The sequence below is a fragment of the Paramormyrops kingsleyae genome, chromosome 2, assembly GCF_048594095.1.
Source record: "Paramormyrops kingsleyae isolate MSU_618 chromosome 2, PKINGS_0.4, whole genome shotgun sequence".
Classification (NCBI taxonomy): domain Eukaryota; kingdom Metazoa; phylum Chordata; class Actinopteri; order Osteoglossiformes; family Mormyridae; genus Paramormyrops; species Paramormyrops kingsleyae.
This window is the reverse complement of record NC_132798.1, coordinates 14309311-14336470: the sequence shown is the minus strand read 5'-3', so window position 1 is coordinate 14336470 and position 27160 is coordinate 14309311. Positions and strand designations below refer to the sequence as shown.

Below are 27160 nucleotides of genomic sequence, written 5' to 3'. Positions count from 1 at the left end.
ACATATTTCCCAGCATCTGACCAATGCTCTATGTGATACAGTGTAAATAGATTCTTGTAATTAATTGAATAAGCTAAGGGGTCAAAGTGGATAATAGATTTCTTTTAATTTAATGGTCGTTACTTATGTCTGACCCTGTTGACTCCAATTTTTTTCAACACCAAACGTCTGTCATGTTTTCAATAAGGCCACCATGCAGGTCTAATTAAGGCTATCGGATTGCTTACTGTAACACCCGCTGAAGAGGATGTGCAGCGTGGCTCCCTTTGATAATCCATCATCATAAAAGCACTCGGCTCAAACGCAGGCAGGAGAACAACAGACGGCCACATTACGAGGAGACATGGAAAAAAACAGCAGTGATTTGAAGGATAAGTGATAGCGAGGCCTTAAGCACGTTTCACATAGCAGCTTTGCGTCGCGGGAGAGGTGGGACCCCAGCCCTGAACTGCTTGTTATTGTTACCATGGTTAATCATAGCTGATGATTATCATTCCATCATAAGCGGGACACATAATTCATAGAAAATTTATTTTAACTCCAGGGTGACCTGCCCCCTCTTTTTTAAGAAAAAGAAAACACATTGTCATGTTTTTATTATGTCAGACACGAACGATGTGTGTGCGCTCTGAGGCTGTTCGTTTTTCGGGTGACGTGACAGAGGGTCACGTTGTGCGTTTGTCAGTGTCTGTACTTTGGCACTAGTGCTACCGTTGGACCCAGGGTCTCTCCAAGCCCTAGGAAGATTTAACCCAAGGCAACCCCCTCCTAGCGAACATCACTGCCCAATTTCACTTTGTGGGGGGAGGGCTTTGCTACGTCAATGTCCACTCTGAAGATGGCGTGCCAGGCAGGTCGGAGCTCTGAAACAGCTGTTAAAGCCTGGTGTTTCGTGCTGAGAGATCACCATCAAACGTAACACCCCTCCCCCAATCCACACACCTTTCAAGTGCAGGAAGGAGCCTCATTTGGGTGGGGGGGGGGGGGTCTAGCAACAAATCAGCTTTCTAATAAGCAATCAGTGCTGCACAAATGTGTCATCAGCATTTCAAATGCTCCGGGGGGGGTGTGTGGGGCTCACAAAGACATTAATGAATACACAGCAGAAATCTTTAGCCAGTCAATATGGCTGAGTTATTGTCATTGAGCTGAATCTATGGTTGATAGATTAAAGCTGGCGTTTCACGTTTGTCACGACTCCACTGTGAAACATTACTTAGATCATTTTGGATGAGGTCTGCAACTTTGGCTGTCTGGGCCGGTCCCCGCACTCGCCGTACGAGGCCTTGCTGTTCCTCATCCATTTACGACAGTAAATAGCACTATGAGACACTATTATACCAGCTTACATAGGTGGGTAGTTCAGGTGCAGAAAGTAAAAGTCCAGACCAAGATTTCGTTTCAACCAACCAGTTGAGTATAAAGAGTCACGGTCACAGAGTACTCAACTGGTTGCTTGAAATAAAATCTTGGTCTGAACTTGTACTCTCTGGACCTGAACTATCCATCTCTGCATATACATACAGTGTATTTTGCCATGGACAGAAATTGAAAGGTCAGAGGATCAGCTGGATATCATCCAAGCAGCCAGAGAGTCAACCCACCATCTCCTTGTAGACCCTGTTTATCTCCCATGCTTCTCCATGGACTGTTATCTTAGGTAATCAGCCAGATAAAAGCTACACCTGAAAACACAGCGGTGCAACTTACCCAGAACAAATCGCTCGATTTTTATCTGCTGATCCGTTTTAAGTCTGTTTTAATGGCCTGTGGCATGCAGGTGCCAGAATTGGGACAGTTAGCAGGAAGGCATACAGAGGAAACTGATTTTTTTTTTAATCACACACCCGTATCTCTGGATGGCAGAGCCTGGGGAGAACAGGCAGGGGCAGCAGACTGTCACTGCACACCCAGCACAGCCCAGCGACCCTCAAAACGCACCAGGAGACCCTCCCTCTGTCGGTCGGCCTGTGGGACCCCCACTCTCAGTCTGCTGTCGGTTAGAAAGGACGATGATACGCACCTTATCTGAGCAGGTCTCCCTAGGGACCCCCCCCTCCCCACTGGAGTTATTGACAGTCCCCCCCCCCCCTGCTGAGCAGCCTGTAGCATTTCCTCCCATCTTCACCATCAAGGACTGAGGCCTGGGTACCAATTACACCCTTCAGGCCTCTGCAGGGTCTGTCGATGCTTTCAAGTGTCAGCTGGCATTATAGCAGCCCGGCCTCAGTCTGGGGGGGGGGGGGGGAGGGGGTGGTGGTGAATGTGTATGTGTGTGTAATGGGCTCTGAGCTTCCTTTGGATGTCCTGTGTCCCCCTCCCCTGCAGATGCGAGCGATGTGACAGGAGCTTCACGCAGGCCACCCAGCTGAGCAGACACCAGAGGATGCCCAACGAGTGCAAACCGGTCAGTGAGAGTGGCGAATCAATCGAGGTGGATTAGGTGATGGACTGGCCGGAATTAAACTGCAAGGAAAATCATGATTAAATGTCACGGACACTTAAGCAAAACCAAAGATTTCCTCTTGAGAAACTCTCGATCAGCCCCAGAAAACCAAAAGCAGTAATAAAATAAGTGAGATGTTAAGAGATATTGATCCTGGCACAGATAAGAACCTGGGACGGACTGGTGGGGTGGGGTGGGGGGGGTGCTGAAATGGGGGGAGGAAAGATGATTTATTTATAACCGGGTGTCCCAGAGCTTAGGGGAGCCTGGGGATTGCAAAGATACCAAAAATCAGCCTGCGTCTGTAGCTTTCTTATATCACACTTTCATACTCTTTGTATAACACCAAAGGCAGCCGGTCAGTCAGGGTGCTGAGTCGGACCTCTCTGTACTGGGAATGCACAAGCTTACCTTTAATGGATACGTTTCTACAGCATGATTTTACAGGAGCGGGGGGGGGGGGGGGGGGGGGAGGGAAAAATGTCCCCCTCCTTTTCGTCTCAATGTGATATTCTGACACCCCACCCCGCCCCCCCCCCATCCCCAAAGGGAAAAAGAGGCCAATAAAAGGCCATTCTCAATATAAAATGTAAAAAGTGAAAATAATATTTATCGTCCATCGCTCTCATACCATGTTTTGTGCACTTTCAAACAATCCAAACTAATTTAATAAAACGTCAGTTTCAGTCTAGTGCTTTGAAATGTAACGAAGGAGTCTATTTAAGTACAAATGAAAATAATTTCTTGTAAAGTATATTATGAGTCCATAAATCTGTATGAACAAACATTACTGATGTTGTAAAATGGGGCAGGATGGAACATTCTAGATGTTTGGTCTGGAAAAGGAAGACGGTCAGTTACAGCATAAAATAACTATATATTCAGGGCAGCCTTACATGATTTAGTACCGTTTTATGTTGTTATTGTGACTGTTTTTCTTTTCTTTTTTTACACAGAATTGTAAGTTATATTGCAATTTCATGCAATCTAGAATGTACATACGATGAATGTGGCAGCTCACACAGGTCAATCAGAACCCACTGGGATATTTCGCTCAGTCAAACGCTTATTCTGAGACGTCTGCATTGGGAACATGCGCCCAGAGTCTGTACGGCGTGTCTGGTTTGGGGCCATACCTCTCCTTCAAAGACTGTCTGCTCAGATGTCCTACTCATTTCTTGCGGACTGATGTAAGCTGACACATGCGAAGCTGTTTTACTCGGAAGAACTGAACGTGTTAAGTGTCTGATTTCTTCACCTTTGCTGTACGAGGAAAATAACTCCGGTTCTGACTTGTGTGTTAAATCCAAAGACCCAAAGAATTTTGACTCATTTGCATGATTTCAACATGTTGCTTTTTTTAAAAGAAAAAATAAATAAATAAACTGGGCCAAAAGCTGAACCATTATTCCATGGGAAATAAAACAAAGGTCTGTTTCCAATAGTAAATTCATTTTTAAGAGCATTATTTGTTTATGTGAAAATGTTCTCTGTGTTTCTGACTAGGTAATCAAAGCAAGGCTCTGCTATAATCTGGTCTTTGGGAGCGTCTGACATCACTGCCGTCATGTACTTACATGGCAAAAACGTGGAGGATGGTGACAGCACAATAAAAATCAGCAAAATTTGGCTTTTTATTGCATGTGAAAGGATTTGGCCAGAAGAATTGCAGGTCCTCTGCCCATGAAATTTTATTAAATTCACAAGCCTTAAAGCTGGGACACACTGGAACAAGTACTATGATTTTAGAGTGTAAAAACACACCCTTAAAAGGAATATTAAACTTAAATAGTAATGAAAAAATTACCTTTGAACATCAGTGGTTAAAATGCCAACAGTCACACATAAAGATTATTAGGGTCTTGGTTAAAATGGCATTATGAGTATTACCTTACGTGTTTCAGGACTTTTTGTTATGCTAACGGTCCTGGATTAGCATAGCGCCATGTGGTGACACCACAGCTGTAGGGACGAAAAACACCCAGGAACACGATTAAAAAAACATCTTGTTCAATGTCTGAGTCTCTGTGTACAAATTGGAGATGAACACTGAACATCTTGGAGCATTATGTTTACAAATAATGTCTGTGTGTATAATTTATATTCCCCCCAGAGTAAAATCTTAAATATAAATTAAAATTAGATGCATTTCCAAAATGCATGTAACATGCTACTGTACTGACATAAGAAAAGTACAAAAAATGTAAACATCAATATTTCTCCAAACAATTCACTAAATTTGAGGTCATGATAAATCTATGGCTATTAAACAATGTCTTTTGAACATACTGAACATTGAAGTGGTACGGACGTCATATGTGCAAACAGGACAAGAAGGGGTTAAAATCCCATACAGAGGAGTGTCACGAGTGAGTGTTACTTTCACAAATGATGCTGCGTCCAAAGATTCTGATTAGAGCACCATTGCATTATGGATATTCTCTGCATACGTTTGAATGTTTTAAATAATTCGCCTTGAGGGGTGACCCATGGGGACGTGCGCATGGACTCCAGAGCCCCCACCGCACCCATGTTTTCGGGTCTCAGGTTCTGGGTATGACCCGAAGATCACACAGCGCGCTGTCCATCCCGCACCGCGATTTTATCGGCAGTCTCCTCAGCAAGGCGTTCATGTCCTTTTTTATCAAGGCCGGCTTGACGGGATTGCGGGGCAGCCATCTCCCAAAGTCATGGAAAATCGCAGTAACATGCTCATATTCCACATCTCCCTGGTGCCCATCAGATAAATCAAAATAAAACGTAAATACTTCTATGGCCCTATAATACCGTAATATTGTTTTGTTTGGCTTTTACATGAGGAATTTGTTTCTCATGTGTTTGGTCTAGCGTACTAAACATGGATTGCACAAAGTAATGCATGAATGCTTTTGTCCGTCGTACATACAACAGAATTAAAACATTACATGTGTAGCTGTGGAAGACACACACAAGGTTACTTACTCTCACGGTAGTCACCTGTATGCAACAGCCTGGCTAAAATCACGTGAGTGTTTCTGTTTTGTAATATATATTCCATCCATCCAGTGTTTGAAGTCGGCAATAATACTGTAGTCATACAAACAAAGAAAAAAAAAACTTTTAATTGTAATTCTTTTTTAAGAATGATAATTCTGATCCGATGATGAATTCTGACCTCTTTAATGAAAATTTGGGATGTTAGTGGCTAAATATTTTCACTTGTGAATATTCCCTGAAAGCTGCAAAACTTACCTTAAAATCACATATGTTAGAATTTGTTAAAATTTTTTCACAAGGCCAGTTAGTTTGTGGCTTGGTGTGTGACACGAGTCACTGTAATGTCACTGTTCTTCACAGTTCCCAAGGGTCGTGTCCCATCATCGGTATTTATTTTGCTTTCCGTCACTCGAAGGTAAGTCCACCTCAGGCTGACAATTCACATTCCACCCCAGGGTTGCTTTTCAGACACTAATATCATCACCTTGAACTCCAAGAGTAAAATATTTACCACCTTTTGTCAAGAGCTCAGCAAGCGACTGGGATTTTGGGATAATAAAAACAGAATTGCCGTTCTTCTGAGTGATTTAAGCAAATTATTCCCAGGAGGCCTTTTACAAATTTCTAAAACAAATACAGTTAAAATTTTGGACATCAATCACCATGCTTTTCCATGGGAAGCTGGACGTGCGATATGCAGTTTCGCCTGGAGACATGAGGAACGATCACATGAAAACGATTCTTCTGCAAACACACATGCGAAAGTGGCCCCGCAGCCTAAAGGTTTTCTCCTGCTTTGTTTTTCCTGGAATTTTCTGCCGAGGAAAATATTGAGCAAATGGGGGTCAGACTTTCAAAAGCAATTAGCATCCAAACAGGGGTTTTTCCTAACTCCTTCAGATGGGCCTAATTGGAAACATACCGGCTGGGAGAGACTCTGACAAGCGCAGATTCTGCTGGAGCCTTGAAAGACCGCAGCCTCGCTTTATTAACTGGAGAAATGTACCTTTTCGCAAACAATAATCTCTCTCCCGCAGTGTGTTTTTCATTGGGGTTCTGAGGCACTAGGACGATGACATTGGGCGGCCAGACTTGCACAACTCTAAAGATTGCTGGGGTCTGTTACAGAGCAAATGAGCTTCACAACCAATCACGGCTAGCCTCCACGGCACATCTCTGAGCAGTAGCACAACACAGTACAGATAAACCCATACAGATGAATGCATCGTCCAATCTGCCATAAGACACAAAACACAGTAACTGCAAACGTTATCAAATTTGAGTTATGATTGAAATCGGGTCTCTTAGGGTGATGATACAGGGCAACTTTTTGAGCAATGTCAAATTTCAGTGGGCAACTCATCCAGATACAGGAGTTGCCCTTTGTCTCACCTGGTTGGCAGTTGGTTGAAGCCCTTTTTCTGAGCATAATTACTTTGTTGTGCCATTGCGGGGCTGGAGTAGTCTATAGAATGAACACAGAGGCCTGGTTAACCCTTAGGAAGGTAAAGTTATGCTTAAGTGGAGTGTATCAGACTCAAAGAGGTCAATCCATCCAAGAGTGTCATGAGCGTGTCAGACTAAAGGAGGTCAGTGTGTGAGTGTGAGCAGAGCAGAGGTGGGTATGTAAGTGAAGATGGACACGGCTGTTCGAGGCGGTTATCACGCCTCAGACAGGCATAAATCACACGGCCCAGTAGGAGTGACTTCACAGACACGCTGATAATGTGTCTCGTATCGGCTGTGCAAGCTGTCGCTGATGGGCCGTCCTTCTAAGTACTGGGGGTGCCCACGCTGCCCACTCCTCTTCAGTGGATAAGCGTCGCTGGCTATCTCAAACTGCTCAGCTGCTCGCCTGTTAATGATGGGATGGCAGGATGTCAGCACTGTTACCAGGCGACACAAACCGGGCCGTTCATGGAACTTGATTCACTTAGTGGACGCAGACAGCTGATCACCCCCCCCCCCCCCGATTTCTGAAGCTGTCCCCTTCATGCTGTAAAGACATTTCCCACCTTTTCGTGGAAAAGCGACCGCGTTTTCACTGCCCGCTGACACTCACGTGCTAAGTATGTACTCTACACCCCTGAAAACAAGCTCAGCACCTGTGCAACGGCTACATTTCAGGAACGATGCCATGATTCTGCAGGACGCCATTGTGAGTGGATTTGCTTGTTATGCTAGTCAGAGATGAGACCCCCCCTGCTTGGGACTCGAGGCTTTCCCCACTGTGAATGACAGACAGACATGCTGGTGTCTCTGCCCAGGGACTTGCTTTCCTGATCCTCACCCCTGCCCACTTTGGGGGTCTAGTGTCCTCATCCAAACGGCTTGATTTCATTCGGCCATCGGGGGGGGGGGGGGGCATACAGGAGTGATGGGGGCTGACCTCTGGGTGGGACTCATTTCCCTGCTGCACTCGGATGTCCTCATGGACTCTGTCCAAACCCTGAGTCGGCAGGCTGACACAAGTGCAATGTGTAGGGAGTCAAAGGGAAGGGCACTTGGAAATCCCGTCGTCTAGAAAAGGAGACACGTGGACTAAAAAGACTACAGAATAAATGTCATTAGAAGACATTTATAAACAGTTCAGTCACCAGGAAAAATTACATCAAAAATTTGTCACAAAATAATTTATTAGATACAAAAATGTATACAAACTAAAGGACAGACGCTTTTAATACAGAAACAAACAGAACACTTTTCACGGAGTAAGGGCGCCATCTGGTGGTCGTAGGTACACATGTAACATGAGCAAGTCTGAGGCCCTCAAAGCAGGTAAGGAAACTGCCAGGTCACACGGGTAAATGAGTCAGAAAGTGACTCTGTCAGTGTCCCCCCCGCAGGCTCATGGCCTCCTGGATCTGCCGGTTGAGCTCGCTGATGATGCGGTCCTCGTGCGTGTACACGCCCGTGCGCAGGAGTGTGTCCCTCTCCTCCAGGAGCCGGCTCAGGTGCTCGTCCACGCCGTCGCTGGCCACCGCCTCCTGCTCCAGCCCAGGTCTGGGGCTCCGCCTGCCCTCCTGCTGCTTTAACCTGAATGGGGGAAGGAGGGTCACCAAGCGTGGGAGGTGCGGCCAGCGGGCCTGCTCTCGAACCCGTGCGGATCATACTTACAGGAAATCGCACCGGCATTCATCACGCATAATCATTATAAAGCCCAAGTTTCAAAATGGCTCACAGCTGCTCATCAATATGTTTCGACAACCCTATGAAGGCCACACACCCTTGCGATGTCCAGCCTATCAAATGCTTCGTCCTCCCCCAGACCCCTCCCAAATGGTGTGCGTCCCTCTCCCCACCAAACAGTGCCGCCCCAGATCCCCCCACCACACACAATGCCGCCCCCCAAACCAGTTCCCCCACCCAACACAGTGTACCCTCCTAGATTTCCCACCAAACATCACACACCCTCCCCCCAGTAAACACCATGCCCCTCCCCCATGGCCCACACCTGTTCAGCTCGTTCCTGATGTCCTCCAGCTGCTGCTTGTCTGTCTTCACAGCCTCCTTCTCCTCGGCCGCCAGGTAACGGAGCCTCATCTGCTCCAGCTCCTGCTCCTGTCTCTTTAGCCGGATCATCGCCGTCTCCTGCTCCCTCTGACAGGGAGGAGTCACAGGAATGAGCTGCTTGGCTCGCTTGTGGGCTTCGGCCTGAAACCTCACTTCCCTGGATCCCATTAACTGCCTGCTTCTGAGCCAGTATTAACCTCTGAAGTCTGGCACAGAGAGCATCTCACATCAGGAATGAAATCCTGGTGCTCGACGCAGATCAGAGAGCCCCAGGTCCATCATCCCATGGCCACACGCTCTAAGCTGCTCTCTCTGTACCAAAAGTGTTTGCTTCTTTCTACCGTCTACCTACATGAAGGGTGCGAATCTGGTTTACACCCCCCCAGACGTCAGGCATAATGTTCTGGACACTTATAAACTGTCCGGTTTACCAGGAGATACCATTCAGGACACACCATGGTATGATAGTGACGATAGGCGGAGCCAGAAAGGAAGGGCAAGACGAAGCCGGCTGCAGTCTCCCAATCCCAGCATCCCATTCTTTGCCGTCACATGGGCTCGCAGCAGGACTTGCAGGAGTATCAGCGAGACCCGGCTGGGCCCAAGACACCGGGCAGAGCCATGCAGCACCGTACTCTCATCGCATTGTTCTCAGACCACATGATGCATGCTTCTTATTTAACCACTTCTGGAGCACCTGGGAAATGGACTTCTGAGTCTCCAGTGCTCCATCTCCTGAGAGAACTCTCCTCACTGCTTCCCACTGCTAACACCCCACTGGAATCCCAGCTGTAGCTATATGGACATGCAGCACCAAGAAGCCATCGCCATTCTGTCCCACCTCCACACTTCTGTGAATTCTACCACTCATCTGTGCTTCTGTTCACTGGCTACAAGAAGAAACTGAATCACACGCTGCCCATTGTAAGGAAAGAACAGTGCTGGACTCCAGAACCCCGGTCCAAACAGGTCTACCTGGGTTCTACTGATCAGTCCGCCTCCTCTGCCGAAGTGGATCTGCACTCGTGCAAGTCCTACCTGCCCAACTATCCCACCCAGGAGCCTTGAATGAACGTTGTTTACCTGAGCCTGAGGGATCAGACCTCTGCTTTCTCACTGGATGACAGACATTATTACAAGAAATCTAGGTTCGTCCTTCAGAAGGCTACCAAGAGGCTGCAGTAGTGTGATTACAGGAGCCATGACACACATCGCATGCGGGAAAGACTGCGGGCATCTCCAGATTACAAAGACACCAGTTGCTCTTCTGGACTGCCCTCCATCTCTCCCAGATGAGCTTAGCAACTTTTATGGGTGGTTTGAGATTCATTGCTGCGAGCCGATGACAGAAGTGGCGTTTACATAGGCTGGGGCCGCTTTGCGGGTGACGGAGGCTGACTCGAGGGCCCCAGTCGCCTAACCAAGCGCAAGTCACACACAGGGAGCCAGGAGATAAGGCAGGGGTCAGGAATGTAGCCGAGGTCGAGAGAGGACACCAACACAGACTCTGGGTGCCTCCCGTCCATCAAAAGTCCAGGACGGTCAACATTGATTTTATCCTTGAATCAAGAACATTCACGGGACGAGCAACTGACATCAGATACTGACAGACACAGCCATCGATTAAGCAGGTGAAATTCGTCACAGGAACAGAGGTGTTGAGGGGCATCTGACAAACTCCGCGTCAGCTAGACAGACGACTCCCCCGAGCTCACGCTGAGACGGCAAAGACGACGCCTAAATGGTTAAAACTTCATACGATACAAACATGATTTATACCCTCATTTCCAATGGAGTTATGAACCCTACAGAACATAAATCACTGGTCCCCCCACTGTGTATCTGGCACTTACACTTTAAAAACAGAGGGCCCCACCTTCCAGCTGGCTCTCGTCTATAACAGTTATGAAGACAGCACGATAAGCTACATGTCTCTCTGGCTTTCATGTTTAAAAAGGCTGGGACCACAGAGAAGCAGAGGTTTTTGTACGTCTGCCTTGTTTAATTAACTTTAATTAACGAAGTGACCCAGCTCTTGGGTCCCGTGACAAGACAAACAAGCCGATATAACGTCACAGCTATGGAAGGGGATTCAGATACACGCTGCGAAGTGCACTCTGATGTTCTAAAAATGTGACAAATTAAGGAGACGGTGGCAGACAATTCCAAATCCTACAGAAAGAAGACCTTGAAGCAACTTTTTTAAGAAAAACTCATTTTAAGAAAGAAAAAAAAAAGAAAAAGCCACTGGTTTCAACCTCCAACTGTCTCATGCAGCTAACAGCTGCCAAAGCATACGTCATACCTGTTTGAAGCGGGCGAGCTCTTTTAAGGCGCGCCCCCACTGTTGCTTGTAGTGCAGCTTGGACTTCGTGGTGGATTCCAGCTTCCTTTCAAGTTCCGCCTTAAACAGAGCACACAACATTAGCTCATTACAAACATCCACTGAAAGATTATATATACACACTCAAGTGTCTGGATCAAAGATGCCTAATCCATTACGAGAAATATATGGTTTCAATCACCTGTGGCATGTTAGGCAAATATTATGGCAGGAGGACATTTTCTTGTCCTAAAATATGAGCTTCTTACTAAGCTGGACATGGGACCAAGCCTTCATGGGAGAGTGTATTTATAGTCAGGAGGAGGGTTTGCAGCAGGAAGACCGGCCCAGATGGTGCCAGTCCACTCCAAGTCAATCATTTCCCTATTTTAAGAACCCAGACACCTTGTGTCAAGAGCAGTTCGGTTTCTGCACAACAGCTAGAGACCTTTTTTCACTGGATCCTGTCAAACACACACTTCCTCTCCCCGGCAGGCCTTGCTACAGCATTTCAATCTGTAAATGTGGAGTCATTAACAATCAGGATTAAAAACACTCACAGCTGAGGACTGGGAGAGACTTGTGAGAGAGTTACGCTGACAGCCAGTAAAAAAAACACAAGCGGAAAGCCCATTTGGGACAGCCACCCTGAGTGGCACCCCCAACCGCCCCCCCCCCCCCAGCTGCACCCAGCCGAGGTGAGGGCCGAGGAAGCAGGGGATGGAGGGAGACCCCTCTGGGCTACACCTTACTGGATGTTCCCTGTACTGTATCCAGCATTTTGAGTGTTTACGCTCCATGTCATTTACTATCTGAAATAAAGACAGCATCACCGAGTTTTGCAATATCATCACAAGGTAATCAAGATAACCTTTATTGATCCCAGAGGAAAATTCTTGAATCAAAGGCACTAAATCCATGGTTCTGCTTACACGGTGCTGGTTTTGAGAGACCAGTAGAACCTGCAGCAGATCCTGCAGCCATACTGAGACACCCATTTGGTTTAGGCCTAATCACCTTGTTCCAGTTAGTGGTCACTACTTAGGGTTGCCAGGTTACACGGGCTAATCAGGGTTAGCATTCAGCCGGCGTGGTTCCCTGCAAGGAAGGGCTGACCTTCTCCAGGCTGAGCAGGTTCATCTCGGACTGCAGCCGGATCTCGGGCCTCGTGTTCTGCTGTTCACGATAGAGTTGGAACTCCTTGTCAAGCTGCTTGTACTTGTTCTCTGCCTCCTGGACCTACAGAAGGCGAGACACTGACACTGAAGAGACCAGCCCTGCCAAACCACTGGCGTAGAGACAGGAAGCCCATCAACAAGCCATGGAGGGTCAGCGGCCAGCCTGGAGGTTATTCACGAAAGGCTGCGGTCCAGTATCACTTCCAGTTAGGACAGCATGGTATCACATCTCAATATAATCACGGTTATGTGCCGCATGTGCAATAATCACCAGGGTTTTAGGTGACGACCATAAACATTTGTCCGGATGTTGACTTTTTGATACTCTATGACATTTACTTACACCCACAATTTGGTAAGACATTAAGTAGTATACCTAAAATATTAGTGAGAGGCATACTATGACACCCAAAAGTTAGTAATCTGTATAAATCCAGCGTATGCTTCTGTTTATTTCAGGGCAGGGATCATGTAAAAGCACTATGAGAAAATGTAATGTTGTGAAAATGCGCTATACAAATAAAACTGAATTAAATTGAATTTTGATTGGATTGGATTGGATTGGCAGAGCATGTCACATGCGACTGTTTTGGTATATCGTGGAAGTGATAAGCATTATTAACATATTAGGCGCACAACTAATCTACCAAATCGTCGATGTAAGTTAATGTCCATATAGTACCAAAAATTTGGCGTCTGGACCGATGTTTAACCTTGTAATTTTAAGCCCTGGTGATTATTGCACGTGCCATACTAATCATAGTATAATAATGATAACCTTGCCCTAGAGGAGTATGATATTAAACATCTACAGGAGGAGGAAAACCAGTGAGGACACACAGGAGCAGAGGAGAGCCAGCCTGGATAGCGCCCGCGAACCAACCTGAAGGACTGGGACTCCATCTGGGGGGTTACGGTCCAGGTACTTTCTAAGGAACTAGACCTGTGAGCCAAACTCAGGAAGAAGGAAAGCTGTGGCTGTAGGGCAACAGAACCATCCCTTTGGCCCAGCGGGCAGCACCATGACCCCCAGGCGTGTGGGCGTGGTCACTGGCTGCTTGTGTCAGTGTGTGGAATCTGGAACGTTCTCCCCATGCTTATGTGGGTTTCCCCCAGACCCTCGCAGTGAGGGATACCACCCACCCATCCATCTTCCATAACTGCTTATTCATCGCACGCATGCTTTCGGGGTGGCTGATTTACCGCTGTCACTGGCCTTGTGAGGACGCCGACTGGCTGTCTCACACACTGTGAGAGTGATGGACTAGAACCCCCTCCAGGATGCGCCCTGCCTCCTACCCTGTACTGTCTGGGATGGGCTCCAGGCCCTGCACTGAAGGGACTAAAGAGATGAGTATAAATGAGTTCATCTGAACTGTAAATAAAGGACAAGCCCATTATATCAGGACCGAGAATACGCATACAAAACACGGCAAGGTGCCAGCTATCTGCAAGTCAGAATGAGAATGGAGATTCATTCCACAGCGAAGGGGGGGGGGGACCTGTCCAGCCCCCGCCTGACAGAGAGCAGATGTGAGTTAAGGGGGCCGTGGAGAGGTGGGGGGATCCAGGGCGTGTTTACAAGTTCCCAACACGGGCAGACGAGACACAGAGCGCCGTTCCCAGCCCGGCTGCGCCCATCCCGACGACAGCCTCTCGACACGTCAGAAAGCCACTTTGTTTGATTTGTTAAAGCTGGCCCGGGCGTTTCTGGGAAAGCGAGGAACCCGTGTGCGCAGGAACCGCAGGGCAGACTGCAGCTTTTTTCATGCTTCTGACTAACAGTTCTCCCTCTGTTTTCCTCATATCTATTAAATACAGGGACCTCTCACAAACGGCCGGTTCGAGTGCCGGGCGTTCCTGCGGCTCTGTCGCCCTACAGCGTCACGCCGACCTCGGCGTTCGCCACCCACCTGAGCCTGCAGCCGAGGGCGCTCCTCCTCCAGCAGCCTGACCTTCGACCTCTCCAGCTCCACCTGGTGGTGGCAGTCCTCGCGCAGCCTGCGGCTGCCATCCTGCAGCTCGCGCATGCTGAACTCGTGCTCGGCCCGCATTTCCCGCTGCAGCCGCTGCGTCTGCGGGGAGGAATGTGACCACTCGGTCATGCTGCGCATTTCACGACTGGCTCATACCACAGGCTGCATGTGTGGCCCAGAGACCAAATATTATATATATAAATATTTTTCCCCATGAATGATTTACAGACACAGAGGATGGGGGCCTCAGCTGATCAAACATGGCTACTTTCAGTGCCCCAAAGTCAAGCTATTAAAGCAAACCTGTCAGCCTCATCAGTGACGCACGATCACACAGAACTCATCTTTGTTCTTCAGTGGTCGTCACACTGGCAGGACCTCCCCCCCCCCCCCAGGGTCACGCACCTCCATCTCAGCATGTGCCAGCTGCTTCTCCCTCTTCTCCAGGTCAGCCAGGGTCTTCTGAAGCTGCTCCTCCAGAAGATTGTATTCCATCTCCTGTCAAACAGCCCCACACGTAACCACACACAGGTTCCGTGTAAACTACCCAACACTTACCAAATCGGGTGTGTTTTCAGCGGCCCGAGACTGAGAAGGTAATTAGCCAGTCATAACATTGCTGGTTGAAGAGCTTTACTCAACCAGGCTGTCACGGTGATCATTAAGCCATGTGACTGAGGTACCTTCTTCTTGACCAGCGCCTCTCTCTCCTTGTCTCGCCTCTTCCACTCTTCTGCCAAAGCCTGCATGTGCTTCAGCTCCTTCTGCTTCAGCTGGAGGTGACAGCAGCACAGAAACATATGTGACGAGTCACTATACTGAAGGAGACACACGCCACAGCCCTGCACACGTGACTGACAGCAAAGAGCAGAGACGCACACGGCAATCGTGAGGTCACTCCACAAGAGGGCAGTAGAGTGCCCGCTGCAGTGCTTGCAGCATGGGTGGAGAGGAAAAGGCAGGATGGGGTGGAAGTGTCCATCTCCAAGGAGTGGGTCATGGGGTCACAGACACGGCAAGCAGCTGGAACACTGGCTCTAGTTCACTAGATTCAGCAAACAAAACAACAGCTCCAACTGCCTTCGATATGCAGACAAAATTTCTCAGCAAGTCACAAATGAGACCCAAAAGGACCCTTAGGCCAGGATGGGGTCACGACCCCAAATGGGCCCTTGGACCGGGTTCGGGTCACGATCCAACAAGGCCTTCGACTGGGATGGGCTTGCAACCAATGAGGAGATATGCACTTCAGAACAGTAATGTTTAGGGAATAAACTGAATACCACACTGGACACAGCCTACTTAGTAATAGTTCTGTGATTACTAGAGAAACATAAAACGCTACATCCAAACTTATGACAATGACACAATGGGGCTGACCAACACAAGCAGCAGATTGGGGTGACTGCGAGCAGAACACGTGTCTCTGGAACACAACCCCCAGGCGGCTGCTAACTCCATTCACAGATGAGGTCACCTGGTTATCAAACAGGTCCTCTTGCATCTCCTTCCATGCCTCCAGCTCCATGGCTGCTTTGTACTCCAGGGTCTCCCGTGGCTCAGTGGGGGCACCCGCAGCATCTGGGGGTGGTTTCGGGGGGGCCTCCTGCTTCTTCCCACGATTCCCACTCTGTCCGCCAAACACCCCAACAGAACAGAGGACGCCGTCACTTGCTAAGAACTTTTGGCAAGAATTTCAGCAAGATGTGGAGAAATGCATCGTTTCTTCTGTGGAATATGTCAGAAACGTTACCGTTTACATCCACACAGGTATGGCCCCTGTCAGTTAAACGTTTAGGATCCTGACATCCTGCAAGATAAGGTTGAGCCCGGCAGCCTATTATTTTCATTGCTCTAGAAGACGCTTCAGTGACAGAGACGATGACTTAGCGGGAGCTTTGGCAAAAAAAATAAATAATCAACTTGCTTATGGTTCTCACAGAAACATGGGTAAGGAGACGTTGGCACGGAACCCTGAAGGAAAGACATCTTCACGTAATCAACCGTGGGCCAATGTGCTTCTCTACTGTGGCTTCTATGTATCGGTTTGAGATGAAAGGGAAAAGATGAACAACTTGACAGGAAACATCAATACAAGGCGCAGAGGGACGGTAAGGCTGAGCCGCTTGTGCTCAAACCCCCTGATTGCGCCCTTTTGTGGGTAAAGACTAGTCTGTTGAACGTGTGGTTAAATGATTCATCCTTCACCCTGCTCTGGGCAGGCCGAGGACTACGCGTGCGGCGCATGCCAAAGAAAGCCAGGCGGGCCGAGGCCCCTGTTGGCTCTGGCATGCGAGGGGGTGCGTTTTCCTGCCCTGCCAGGTCACTGAGCCGCTCAGACGGCAAAGTAAATGCCAACACATACAGAGCCATCAGGAAGGATCTCATTTCAATCCCGATGGGACAGGAACCTTCCAGAATGCCCCCGTTCTCAGGGCACGAGCAGTCAATGAACATACGGACAAGCACAAAACCATGTATCCATGTAAACAATTAAAGGAGTTTCTTGAACGTTCTCAGATAAAATTGACTTCTTGAGAAAGATTTGAGGCTGCGTAAAAGACCAAAGCGGTTAAACTGCTGGAGGCTCATCCTGGCCCAATACCCTTTGCCAATACCTTCCATAACTTCCCTTCCTACCTGCATGGTCAACATACATGACTCATTGACTATCCTGCTATCTCCACTGCCACCTTCTCGACACTCCAGAAGCACCCGGAGCCTGCTGTACCTGTGAGGACTCCGACACGACGATGTCTTGGACTTTGACCAAACCCAGGTCCTCCAGGGTGGTGACATAGTTCAGCTCAGCTACCTTATCACTGCGCCTGGAGGGAAGAAAAAGGCCGACACACACATTTAGCAACACTGGCTGCCACGGTCCCCCGTGAAGGAGACGTCCCTGCTGCCACCGTCCCCCGTGAAGGAGACGCCCCTGCTCCTGAGCTCACTGTCAGTCTCCCCCAGAACCTCATGTTAGCTGATAAGCTGCCTCTGACCCAGCAGCAGTCATGTCCATACCCATACCCTCTGGCTCTCACGACGGGGATCCTCTGAGAGAAGGTCTGTCTCCAATGTTGCTGGCCAGACTGGCCCAAGAAGCGGGTTTTCTCCGCCGTGAGCAGGTGGGACAGCTGGACACTGGCTGTGCCCAGGAGCACATCCTGAGTTTTTGGGTCCCTGTGCCACACTTCCACCACCAGGGGCAGCCTGCCACAGGAGAGAGACGTGACCAGGTGCTGTGCATTACTGGTTTAAATACAGCCGTGGACAAAATTAAGAGACCACAACACAACTTTATATTTCACTCATTTCTCAAATTTATCGGTGTGCGTCTGTGAATAATACAATTTTTTTCCGAAACTGCAGCCTGGTTCTTCTCTGTTTCTCATTAATGAAGGGCTTCTTCCTTGCTTTATGGGACTTCAGTCCTGCTTCTGTCCTAGCAGTGGACTTCACACCTACAATTAATGTTTCCCACTTTTTTTGATGGTCACTTGATGTCATCCTACGATTCATGAGAAGCTGTCAGATAAGTTAACAGCCATCTCTTGCATTAGAAAGTCATTTCCGCCCTTTACCTGGCTGGTTTCTGGTCATTCCCAGTGTCTCCTGCTTCACTTTATTCTTATGTACTGCAGTCTTAGAAATTTTGAACCTGGAAGCATCCTGCTGCTCAGCATAGCCTCTGCCAGCAGAACCAGGATTAAACCACAATTTAAAAATGTAGATATTTAAATAGAGTGGTCTCAATTTTTTCCACGACTGTAGACACAGATACTCAAAAGGAGAACAGCAAACATCTCACTCAAAACATCTGAAATGTTTAACTGGAAAATGCCATTTACTGAAATTATTACAGCTTGTAATGAAAAAAAACTCCATCTTTTCATTTTAACGCTTCGAGTGAAAAGCAATTATCCTGAAAGCAAAAAAATACACACAGTAACCCAGCTCTGGTGTAAACAAACGTTTCAGTTTTTTAAGTGTGCATGTCCCCACACTGCCAACACTGGGCTCACCCACCCCCCCCCCTCCAGATAGCAGAGCTACAGTAAACGAGAGCTGGGAGCCTGAAGCGACACACACCTGAGAAAGGTCTCCTGAACCTGGTGAGGCAGCGCAGCAAAGTCGAAGGCACAGTAGGACTTGGGAAGGAACACCTCCATGTTCTTCTGGATCTCCATGGGGGGGCTGGTCATGATAGGGGCTGCACTTCCAAAGAACTGGTAGGTATATCTTGTGGGGGAAGGACGGGGGGGGGCTTTGATTAAACATCAGGAGAACAAGATGCTGTCCACACGTGGGTCAGCTCATGTTCCGTACCACACTGTGATGAGGTAAAACCATGGTATAAGACCCAGAGCTTTATCGCATCTCCCATTTTACAGAGGATTCATCTCAAGACAGTCCCACTGCTAGCCAGTGATAAGCATTCCCTCAGGCAAATCCTGGGGAGAGCCAGGACCTTATGCAGTAACACTGCCCCCCATTAGAATTTGGAATTTGGTGATCAGTGGTCATTGTTAACACAAAGAAACGAAAATGTGTCCTCTGCATTTAACCCATATGTGACTTTAGTGACATAGCAGGGGGCAGCTAATTCAGCGCCCGGGGAGCAGTGCTTGGGGGCGGTACCTTGCTCAGGGTACCTCAGTGGTGCCTTGCTGGTTGGGGATTCGAACCAGCAATCTTTCAATTAGAAGTGCGCTTCCCTAACCATTAGGCCACCCCTGCCCACATGCAACCCACTCAGGAAGACCCTGTACCTCAGGACACAGTTGACAGGAAAGCCCACATTCAAGTCCCGAATGCTCCGCAGGTCAATGGAGAAGCAGTAGTGGTGGGCTGAGGACGGGATGCTGATTTTGGGTGCCGAGACGCTGGCTGAGGTGTTTGGGGCGTCTGGCTGGCCGGAGACTGAGCACAAACACAGAATAAAACCCAGACTCGGCACCTGACCATTGGCAGAGATCCAGAGAATCCGGCCATCGGAAACGGGACGCGTATCATCATGGAAACATGCCAGTACCTGGTTGTAATGCTGGTGTCGAGTCCTCTAACAGGCTTTCGGCCTCGCTCTCAGTCTGGGGGTGGGAAGGGCCCGGGGCGGGGGAGACGCAACCTAGCACAGGCGATCTCCTTGGGGGAGAGGCTGGACTGAGGATCTGCTGCTCAGCAGGAGGGTTAGGGGGCCTGGGTGACTTAGGTCCCCCTTTCACAACAGCATGTGGCTCTAGGGTCCTGGGACCCGCTAACTGCAGGGAGAAGTAGACAGCAGGGACACTCGATGAAGCAGGTCCCAGCCAGTACCCAGCCAGTACCCAGTCAGTACCCAGTCAGTACCCAGTCAGTACCCAGCAAGTACCCAGCCAGTACCGCCAACACGGGTGGTAAACAAAGACAGGCAGGTACCTGCACGTCGACGCCCTCCTTCCACACCGTGACGGACACCCCGACGGTGGGCTGCATGTCCGGGGGCATGGGGGGCAGGTGCTGCTTGGCTCTGTTGGGGGGCAGCAGCACAAAGGCACCCTCTATGGTAGTGGGCTGCCTGTCTAAGTCCACGTCAGACTTCAGCAACCCAGTGAGAGGGACCTCCGCGCTGCCCAAGGAGCAGGTCCCACAGCACAGGTGGATCTGTGACCATCATAAGGTTGTGGGTTCAAATCCCATGGCTAGCAAAGTGATGTCACCATTGGGCCCTTGAGCAAGGCCCTTAATCCCAATTGCTCCATGGACACTGTCTGACCTGGTTCTCTGATTCTCAATTATATGTCATTTTGGACAAAAGCATCCAGTAATAAATGTAATGTAATTAAATCACTGGCACAGCAGAGCATTTTATTCCCTTGAAATCATTAATTCTCATTTTCAGAGCTGATAATCATATCCCTGTATTTTCCTACATCTCCTCTCTAAGTGTAAAGTGTCACAAGTTTTTCATTTGCTTTTGTTTTTTTTCTTCAGCCAGAGGAAGTGAAAAGTACATAGTCCATCCCTGGGAAAACGCATCTGCGAGCGACGCAATCTGGCCTCACCTGCAGGCTGCGCTGCTGCTCCAGGTACGCCCGCAGGAGGGGCACGCTGCTGCGCACGCGGACGGAGGCCCGCTCCGGCTCGAAGCTCGGGCTCAGCAGGTCCAGAAAGGGCTCGCTGGTGATGTCGTTGCCCAGGAGGGTGTAGTAGAAGAAGTAGTGGGAGGCTTCCTGGGACAGCTTGGTCTCGCTGGAAACGAGCTGCTCTCAGACAAACAGGGAAGCTTTTAAACTCGGGCCCCTGGGCAGAGAGGAACGCGTCAAAGTTCAGCTGCCACCCCTGGTCACCTGCTCCAGCCTGGTGGCGAAGGCCACGGTGACGGACAGGACAAAGTGGTCCCCACTGCCGTCGGCAGCTCCGATCTGATGATAGCCCTCGTCCTCCTTCAGAACCGGCTCCAGCCTGCCTGGTGCCTGGCCAGGCCGCGGAGGGGACCCTGGTATCGGTCGCAGCATGAGTAAATACCAAAGGTGAGCGAGACAGATGCGGTGTGAAGACTTTTCTATTCAAAGAGACTATTATGCCCTTTGGGACAACTGGTAAAGGTCAGGTTACCCAAACCTGAAAGACCTGGCAGATGGGAAGTGAGGAGTTAGATACTGCTGCACAGTCACAGAGCCCAAGGGCTTTCTAAGCAAACGGCCTTGTGCCCCATTTTAGAAGAACCCCCTCCCCCACGCCACATTGGGCTCAGCCCTACTGCTGCCTTCCATTTACCTCGGAGGTTGGAAGTCAGAGCTGGGAATGACGTCACACTCAAGTTAACCGCGTTCCGGTACAACAAGCCGGAAAGCCATTTAGTAATACCAGGGACCGGTTTCAAACAGCAGGAGTTCTTGCTGAGCCAGATAACTTGTTGGATTTATGGCACCCCAGGTTAAATGGCCTTTATCGTCGTTCATTTACATTTAGCCCAGACTACCTTAAGTCCGACAAGTTGTTCGTCTAAGCAAGAAATCCCGCTTTCTGATGCAGGCCCCAGTTCTAGCCAGGTTCACTGTTAACAATATCAGTGGAAAACAACACATTGTGCAGTATTCTACACATACATACTGATTTAATGAGACACAAATAAGACCCAAGTCCTAAAAGCAGTATCTGCTGATAAAGGGCGCAGCCATCTTGAATTGTGAGATCGGGGCTGCAGAGGTTCCTCCGACTTTCCGAGTCTGAATTCCGACTTTAGGGGCCGTTCCAGTTTGGAAGCTCTGACTTACAAGTTCAAATGGAACGCAGCATTATCACGTCCCACCGCCCCAGACCCCCCCCCAGAAGAGGATCCTCAGACCCACCTTGCCTGGGTGGGGCATCTTTAGCCTTGAAGCGCTCAGGCTCAGGCGTCTGCTTGGTGTCATTCTCCAGGGCGAGGCTGAGCAGGAGGGCTGGCTTCAGCTTGGAGTACTTCGTGCTGAGTAAGGGATACCACTTAGGGGCCTGAGGAGCATTGAAGACAAACGCAAGGAGGTCACAGCAGCTCGCTCTGCAAAGCTATCGCCACCAAAGCCATGCGACACCCAGTGTTAACATGAGGCTGTTACAGACAAATAAGAGCAGGCCTTCAAAACACCAACAGCCTTCAGCTGAGCCACCTTGCAGCCATCCTCAGCACTAAAAAGAACCTAACAACAGCCAGTTCATCATTTTAGCCCAAAGCATAAACTGAGTATCATGGGACACAAGTGAACTATTTCCGAGTTCTGGACACTCGGAGGGAAACTCCCGGACCGTTCAGGCCTGGGGTGCGGAGCAGGCTGTCACAGGCCTCACACCGGGGACACGCACGTTTGCCTGGGTGGTCTCCCGGGCGGATCGCAGGTCGAGGACGACGTATCCCAGCGGCTCCCACGCGGACGTCCCTGTGTCCACGGCGAAGCACTGCAGCTTGATGGGGGTGCGCTGAAGCCTGGGACGGAGCACAGCAGTCAGTGGGTGGGGTCTACAGCCCCCCCTGCTGAGCACATGGGCAGACTCCAGCTTATGAATGAGGAGGTAGGAGGGTTATGGTATACTGATGGTTTAAAAAAAAAAAAGAAAATTATGTTAATGTCCCAAAAAGGTACCTTATTTGGCTGGTAAATATTTAGAAATAAAGTCTACAGCAGCTCCAAGCGAAGCAGTAGGGTAAAGCGGGGATCTTCCTGCTCAGTTCTTACTCAGCCTTCATTAGCTCTTAACGCATGAATGGCTGAACAAATTTAAGCCAAGTCAATCTCTCAGTGAGGACTCGATGCCATTCTGCTGTCCCGTCATACCAAATTTATGCTAGTTGATGAATATCTGCAACTATCTGTATTAGAACAATAAAAACATCAGTCTTAATATTGCCCACATCATTTGATTCTTAGTCAGATCTAAACGAACCCTGATCAATTTGAAATGAAAATGACAAATTGTTTTTAGCATAATCACTGATTATTTAGGACAATAAAAAATTGTACAATTCATACCTTCTTTTTAAATGTTTTCATCAAGCCAGCGAAGCAGCTTAACATATATTTTGACACGTTGCCTTGATTAAAATCAATTATGGCTCAATCAATGTAAAACCAATGAAGACGTCACCGGTAACAAATTCAGACTTCTGTCCAATAGGGCTAGGATCAGCCTCCTCTGGTCTGTATAGTTAAAAGTTCTGAAGAGTAACATCCACACAGACCACCACATATCACATTATTTATTTATCACATTACTTATTAGGTTAAACTTTATAACTGCTACATGATATAGAAAACCAAACACTGCAATAAAAAATTTAAAATGTATGATCAGCAAATGAAGCCCAATTTTCCAGGACACAGCCTATTTACTTCCAAACAGATTTTGCCCTGTCCGTTGTACCAAGGCTCCTTACAGACACAGACATTTTTACAGTGAGCGCTGCTATTACAAAGAAAATAATCTGGGAAGCTACTGAGTTACCACGGTACATTTTGTTGATTGGGGTAGAGGTTGCATTTCCCCCTTGGTAGGGGAAGCCTGAAGGTGTGGCAATTGATTAATTGTCTTAAAGACTGACCTGTCAACCTGCTGATACAACATAGCCATTTGTAGAAGCACTACAGACCTAAAAGAATCCATTCATAAGACCAGACCCTCGATGGCGCCACCTGCTTGTTATGGGAAACAGTAAAAGGCAGAAGAAGATCGTCTATAGCAACGGGCACCCATGAAGCCTGCGGTGTTAGGGCACGTCACCTGTGCTGGTGCAGGGTTTTGCGGTCCAGCTCCCAGGCCAGCTCAGTGCAGAATTGGGGCTGCTCTCGGTGCTCCACGGGGTCAGTGGCCAGCTGCTCGCCGTCGAACTTCGCCTGCACCACCAGGACTTGGCGCGTGCTCTTTGGGAACTGACGGCCTGTGAGGACACATAAGCTGCACTGTAACCTGCTGCCAAGGGTGCCGCTACAGATTTTGGGGCCCATGGAAGCATATCATGATAAATGGTAAATGGATCGCATTTATAAAGTGCATTTTTCCATTCCTTTGAGCACTCAAAGTGCCTCACATTCACCCATTCACACACCAGTGGCGGAGGCTGCCACACAAGGCACCAACCTACAATCTACACCAGGAGCAATTTGGGGTTCTCTTGCTCAAGGACACTTCAATGGGGTCAGGAGGAGCCGGGGCTCGAACCTGCAACCCTCCGGTTGGCAAACCATATTGGGCCCCCAACCCAGACAAATAGAATTATGCTCCAAATTGTTTAGGGCCGCAGTCACTTGGGGGCCCTTGGAATCACCCTAACTTTCTCTCACTTTGCGGTGTCCCTGCCTGCTGCTATTATTTTTTTATATTGAGGATTTAAGACATATGGGAAAACAAACCCGTTATTGCTACTACAATATATTAATCTTTAATACTAGCCTTTTGTCACACAGCACCAAAACCCCCTTACTTAATCTAGAATAGTTCGCACTACAAGTAACTACCAGAATGACATACTAAAACATTAGTTTAATAGCAATAACCGCATATAGCCAAATGATGGACAACGGATAGTTTAAAGTCTTACTGTTACAAAGGTTTTTTATTTAAATGCTTTATTCTTGTCAGAGCAGTAGACACAGCACCTCGATACCCTTATGTCTGACGTGACTTTACATGACGACTAACCAGACTAAATCACACACAAACCAAAACAACTTTTCACATAAAATATTAATGAAAACTATGCCCGTGACCAGGCAGCAGCCTATTTACATTACGATTCCGTTTGTGCTACTGCTTTTATGAATACGTATTAAACGGAGGGGATCCGTTACCGCACTGACGTTTAAACTGGAGCGGAGAAGCTGCAGCAGTTACCATGGTGATTAAGCTCCTAATGCTGGAAATGTAGATAAACTCGCTGACAGAGGGTCGTTACTTTACGTCCGCTCAGCAAATTGTAAATACATTCGCGAGTCCTTACAAAAGCGATGATTAAAGTATTAATGACTTAATGTGCCTTAGTGTCAAACATATTGAATTTGATGACGGTTTACATGTTTACAGCTAACCAGTGGAATACATGAACATTTTAATCATTTCAGTAAATACGTAATATATGGGAAAATCCGCAAGGTGACAGTAGAAGAGTCCTGGGGTGACAGAAAATGAGTTTTGACAGCAGGACAGACGGTCCGGTGGGTTACCCTGGAGAACAGACACTACGACGAGCAGCTGATCGCATTTCGAGGCCATGGGTCAGTCGGCACTCAGGCTGCAGTCTGCCTACGGTACACCTGCGGTCCTCGGGCTCCGGGGTCAGCGGAACAGCGGCTCCCAAACACTCAGCTGGCAGTTACCGATCCGCTTCGCCTTCTGTATTTACCGCCTCCCATTTAAAAAGGGCGACTTCCGTCACAAACAAACCTGCACCCGGCGCCTGTATAGTCACTCTGGTAAACCTTAGCTGCTTATCTGGTAAGTACAGAACTTTAAGTCTATTGGTACGTTAGTCACCGAAAAGTTGTGCTTTATCTCGGCATTCAACTCGATGACGTTGGGTATTCCGCAGGTCTCGGAACAAACTAAACTACCAGCGAAGTTTCCAGAGCATAGAGTGGAGATCTGAAATAAATGTCGGAATCTTCGGAAGCGCGCCACCACCAGGCGAGGAGGGCACTTAACGTCTGATTTCGGAACTAACGTCTGATTTCGGAACTGTCGTCAGTTTAAAAAAACAGCTTGCTTATTTTTATAGAGAAATATTTTTTTAAAATGTAAATGTATCAGTTAAATTAAACTATGTAATCAGTATGAAATCTTTTAACTGATTTTTTTTCGATATGGTAAATTGTGGACAGATGGCTAATGACAGGTGTGTGGTAAATTGACCCTGGACAGGAAAATTAACTACAACTATACCTCCTATCTTAATTAAACAAGCTGTCCGGCCACGGGGGATAGGACTGATTCCTGCAGTTTGGTTTTTAATCATTTCCCTTTTTCCCCATCTTAAAAGCTTTGTTATTTTACAGGCCCTGTAACATATGCCAGAACCATTTGAAAGCAGACACTAGAGGCACATTAGAGCTGTGCGCATACAGGACTCTGTGCTCCTACGGTCAAGTAATGAGCCTTATTTATGAGTCCAATCTCAGGTTCAGCCGAGCCGAGACTCAAACCACATTACAGCATGCTAAAGGCAGTGACCCAAAGTGAATCACCAGCAAACCAGTGCCTTTGAGACTCTACTAGGATCGCTTCATCCCCCAGCCTGCCTGCAGCTCCCATAGGACCTCACACAGGCTCGGAGTATCTAACCATCAAAACAAAGGCGTTCACAGGGAAGCGCCCTGCTTGCAATGCTTCTCACCTACTGAGGTTTTTACCCGCTTCTGACATCAGTCAGGACCGCAGCGCCAACAAGCCGAGGTCACATAGCGAGGCTTCTGGGTCACTACAACATTACACAAAAGATAAATGAGTCCAGATCCAAATAATCAAAATAAATAAACAAACAAATAAATAGATGGTGTTTATTGCCCATTCCGCAAGTGCAAAGTATGAAAGGCCTGGAAAGGAAGCCATTATAGCAGATAGCAGTAACCCCGGTGGGCAATTTGCCTTCCCCAAGAACAAGGTGTCAGCTGGGTCAATGACTCTGAAAAAACAGGTGACAAGAAGTAGAAAAACAATACTTACTGATGCTGCATACAGAACACTTCCAGATATACTAAATCTTAAACATAATGATATAGTACATAAAAATAATAATCCAGTAATAATAAAATTAACTACAGACTGTGCTGTATTGAAGAGTGAGAGAGAATTTTTGTGTTTCTGGGTGTGTAGCAAGCCACACAATGTTTACATGGACATCACAAATTAGTGTGTGCATTCATTATTACAGACAATTGTATTTAACACATTTTTTAAAAATGTAATAGGTTTTATGGCGGTCAGTTTGTAAGAACAAGCTCTGTGTAAATTGGACATTCTTAACCTGGGAACTTACTGTATAAGCAAGAAGGTGAAATCAGAATACAGTAAAAGGCATGAGACAAACACCATTACACACATGCTGAGTGTCTCCTAACCTCCAGTGCTGTCAGGCAGTTAGGGCCGTATGAACTTCAGAGGGCTGGTGGCAGATGAATTTCAGCTGACAACAGCCATGGGCATAAATCCCGGGGGGGACGGAGGGGACATGTCCCCCCCCTATCCGAGGGTTGTCCCCCACAAAAAAATTATATAAAAAAAATCGCACTATCTATTGTGAAAA

At 48.0% G+C, this 27160-nt stretch overlaps 2 protein-coding genes across 5 annotated transcripts in view; one reads left to right on the top strand and one right to left on the bottom strand.

Moving 5' to 3' along the window:
- prdm6 (PR domain containing 6) overlaps positions 1 to 3895 on the top strand; it is a 48645-nt gene extending 44750 nt beyond the window's left edge. Inside the window, exons 8-9 of one of the 3 annotated variants that reach the window (XM_072706210.1) lie at positions 2329 to 2407; positions 3403 to 3895. In XM_072706210.1, coding sequence (XP_072562311.1) covers positions 2329 to 2407; positions 3403 to 3453 — 130 coding nt within the window. In that variant the 3' untranslated portion in view covers positions 3454 to 3895. Of the gene's footprint in view, positions 1 to 2328; positions 2626 to 3402 lie in introns of those variants that run through there. The other 2 variants (XM_072706221.1, XM_072706228.1) reach the window with 2 other exon arrangements.
- A 4145-nt stretch (positions 3896 to 8040) lies between these two features.
- cep120 (centrosomal protein 120) lies at positions 8041 to 25561 on the bottom strand. Of its 2 annotated transcripts, none has more exons than XM_023836691.2 (20): positions 25086 to 25557; positions 23647 to 23803; positions 22234 to 22354; positions 21744 to 21885; positions 20739 to 20887; positions 20454 to 20651; positions 19828 to 20052; positions 19445 to 19670; positions 19182 to 19332; positions 18502 to 18651; positions 17440 to 17622; positions 17144 to 17240; positions 15890 to 16042; positions 15096 to 15185; positions 14818 to 14910; positions 14350 to 14511; positions 12375 to 12497; positions 11241 to 11339; positions 8877 to 9022; positions 8041 to 8458 (listed from the first exon to the last, which is right to left on the bottom strand). In XM_023836691.2, exons 1-20 carry the CDS (start codon positions 25132 to 25134, stop codon positions 8251 to 8253), a joined length of 2922 nt encoding a protein of 973 aa, XP_023692459.2. In that variant the 5' UTR covers positions 25135 to 25557; the 3' UTR covers positions 8041 to 8250. The 2 variants fall into 2 exon arrangements, 1 of the variants encoding a protein (XP_023692459.2); XR_002841170.2 differs by lacking the exon at positions 8041 to 8458 and adding an exon at positions 11707 to 11774 and having other exon boundaries at positions 9007 to 9022; positions 25086 to 25561.
- Between the last annotated feature and the right edge of the window lie 1599 nt (positions 25562 to 27160).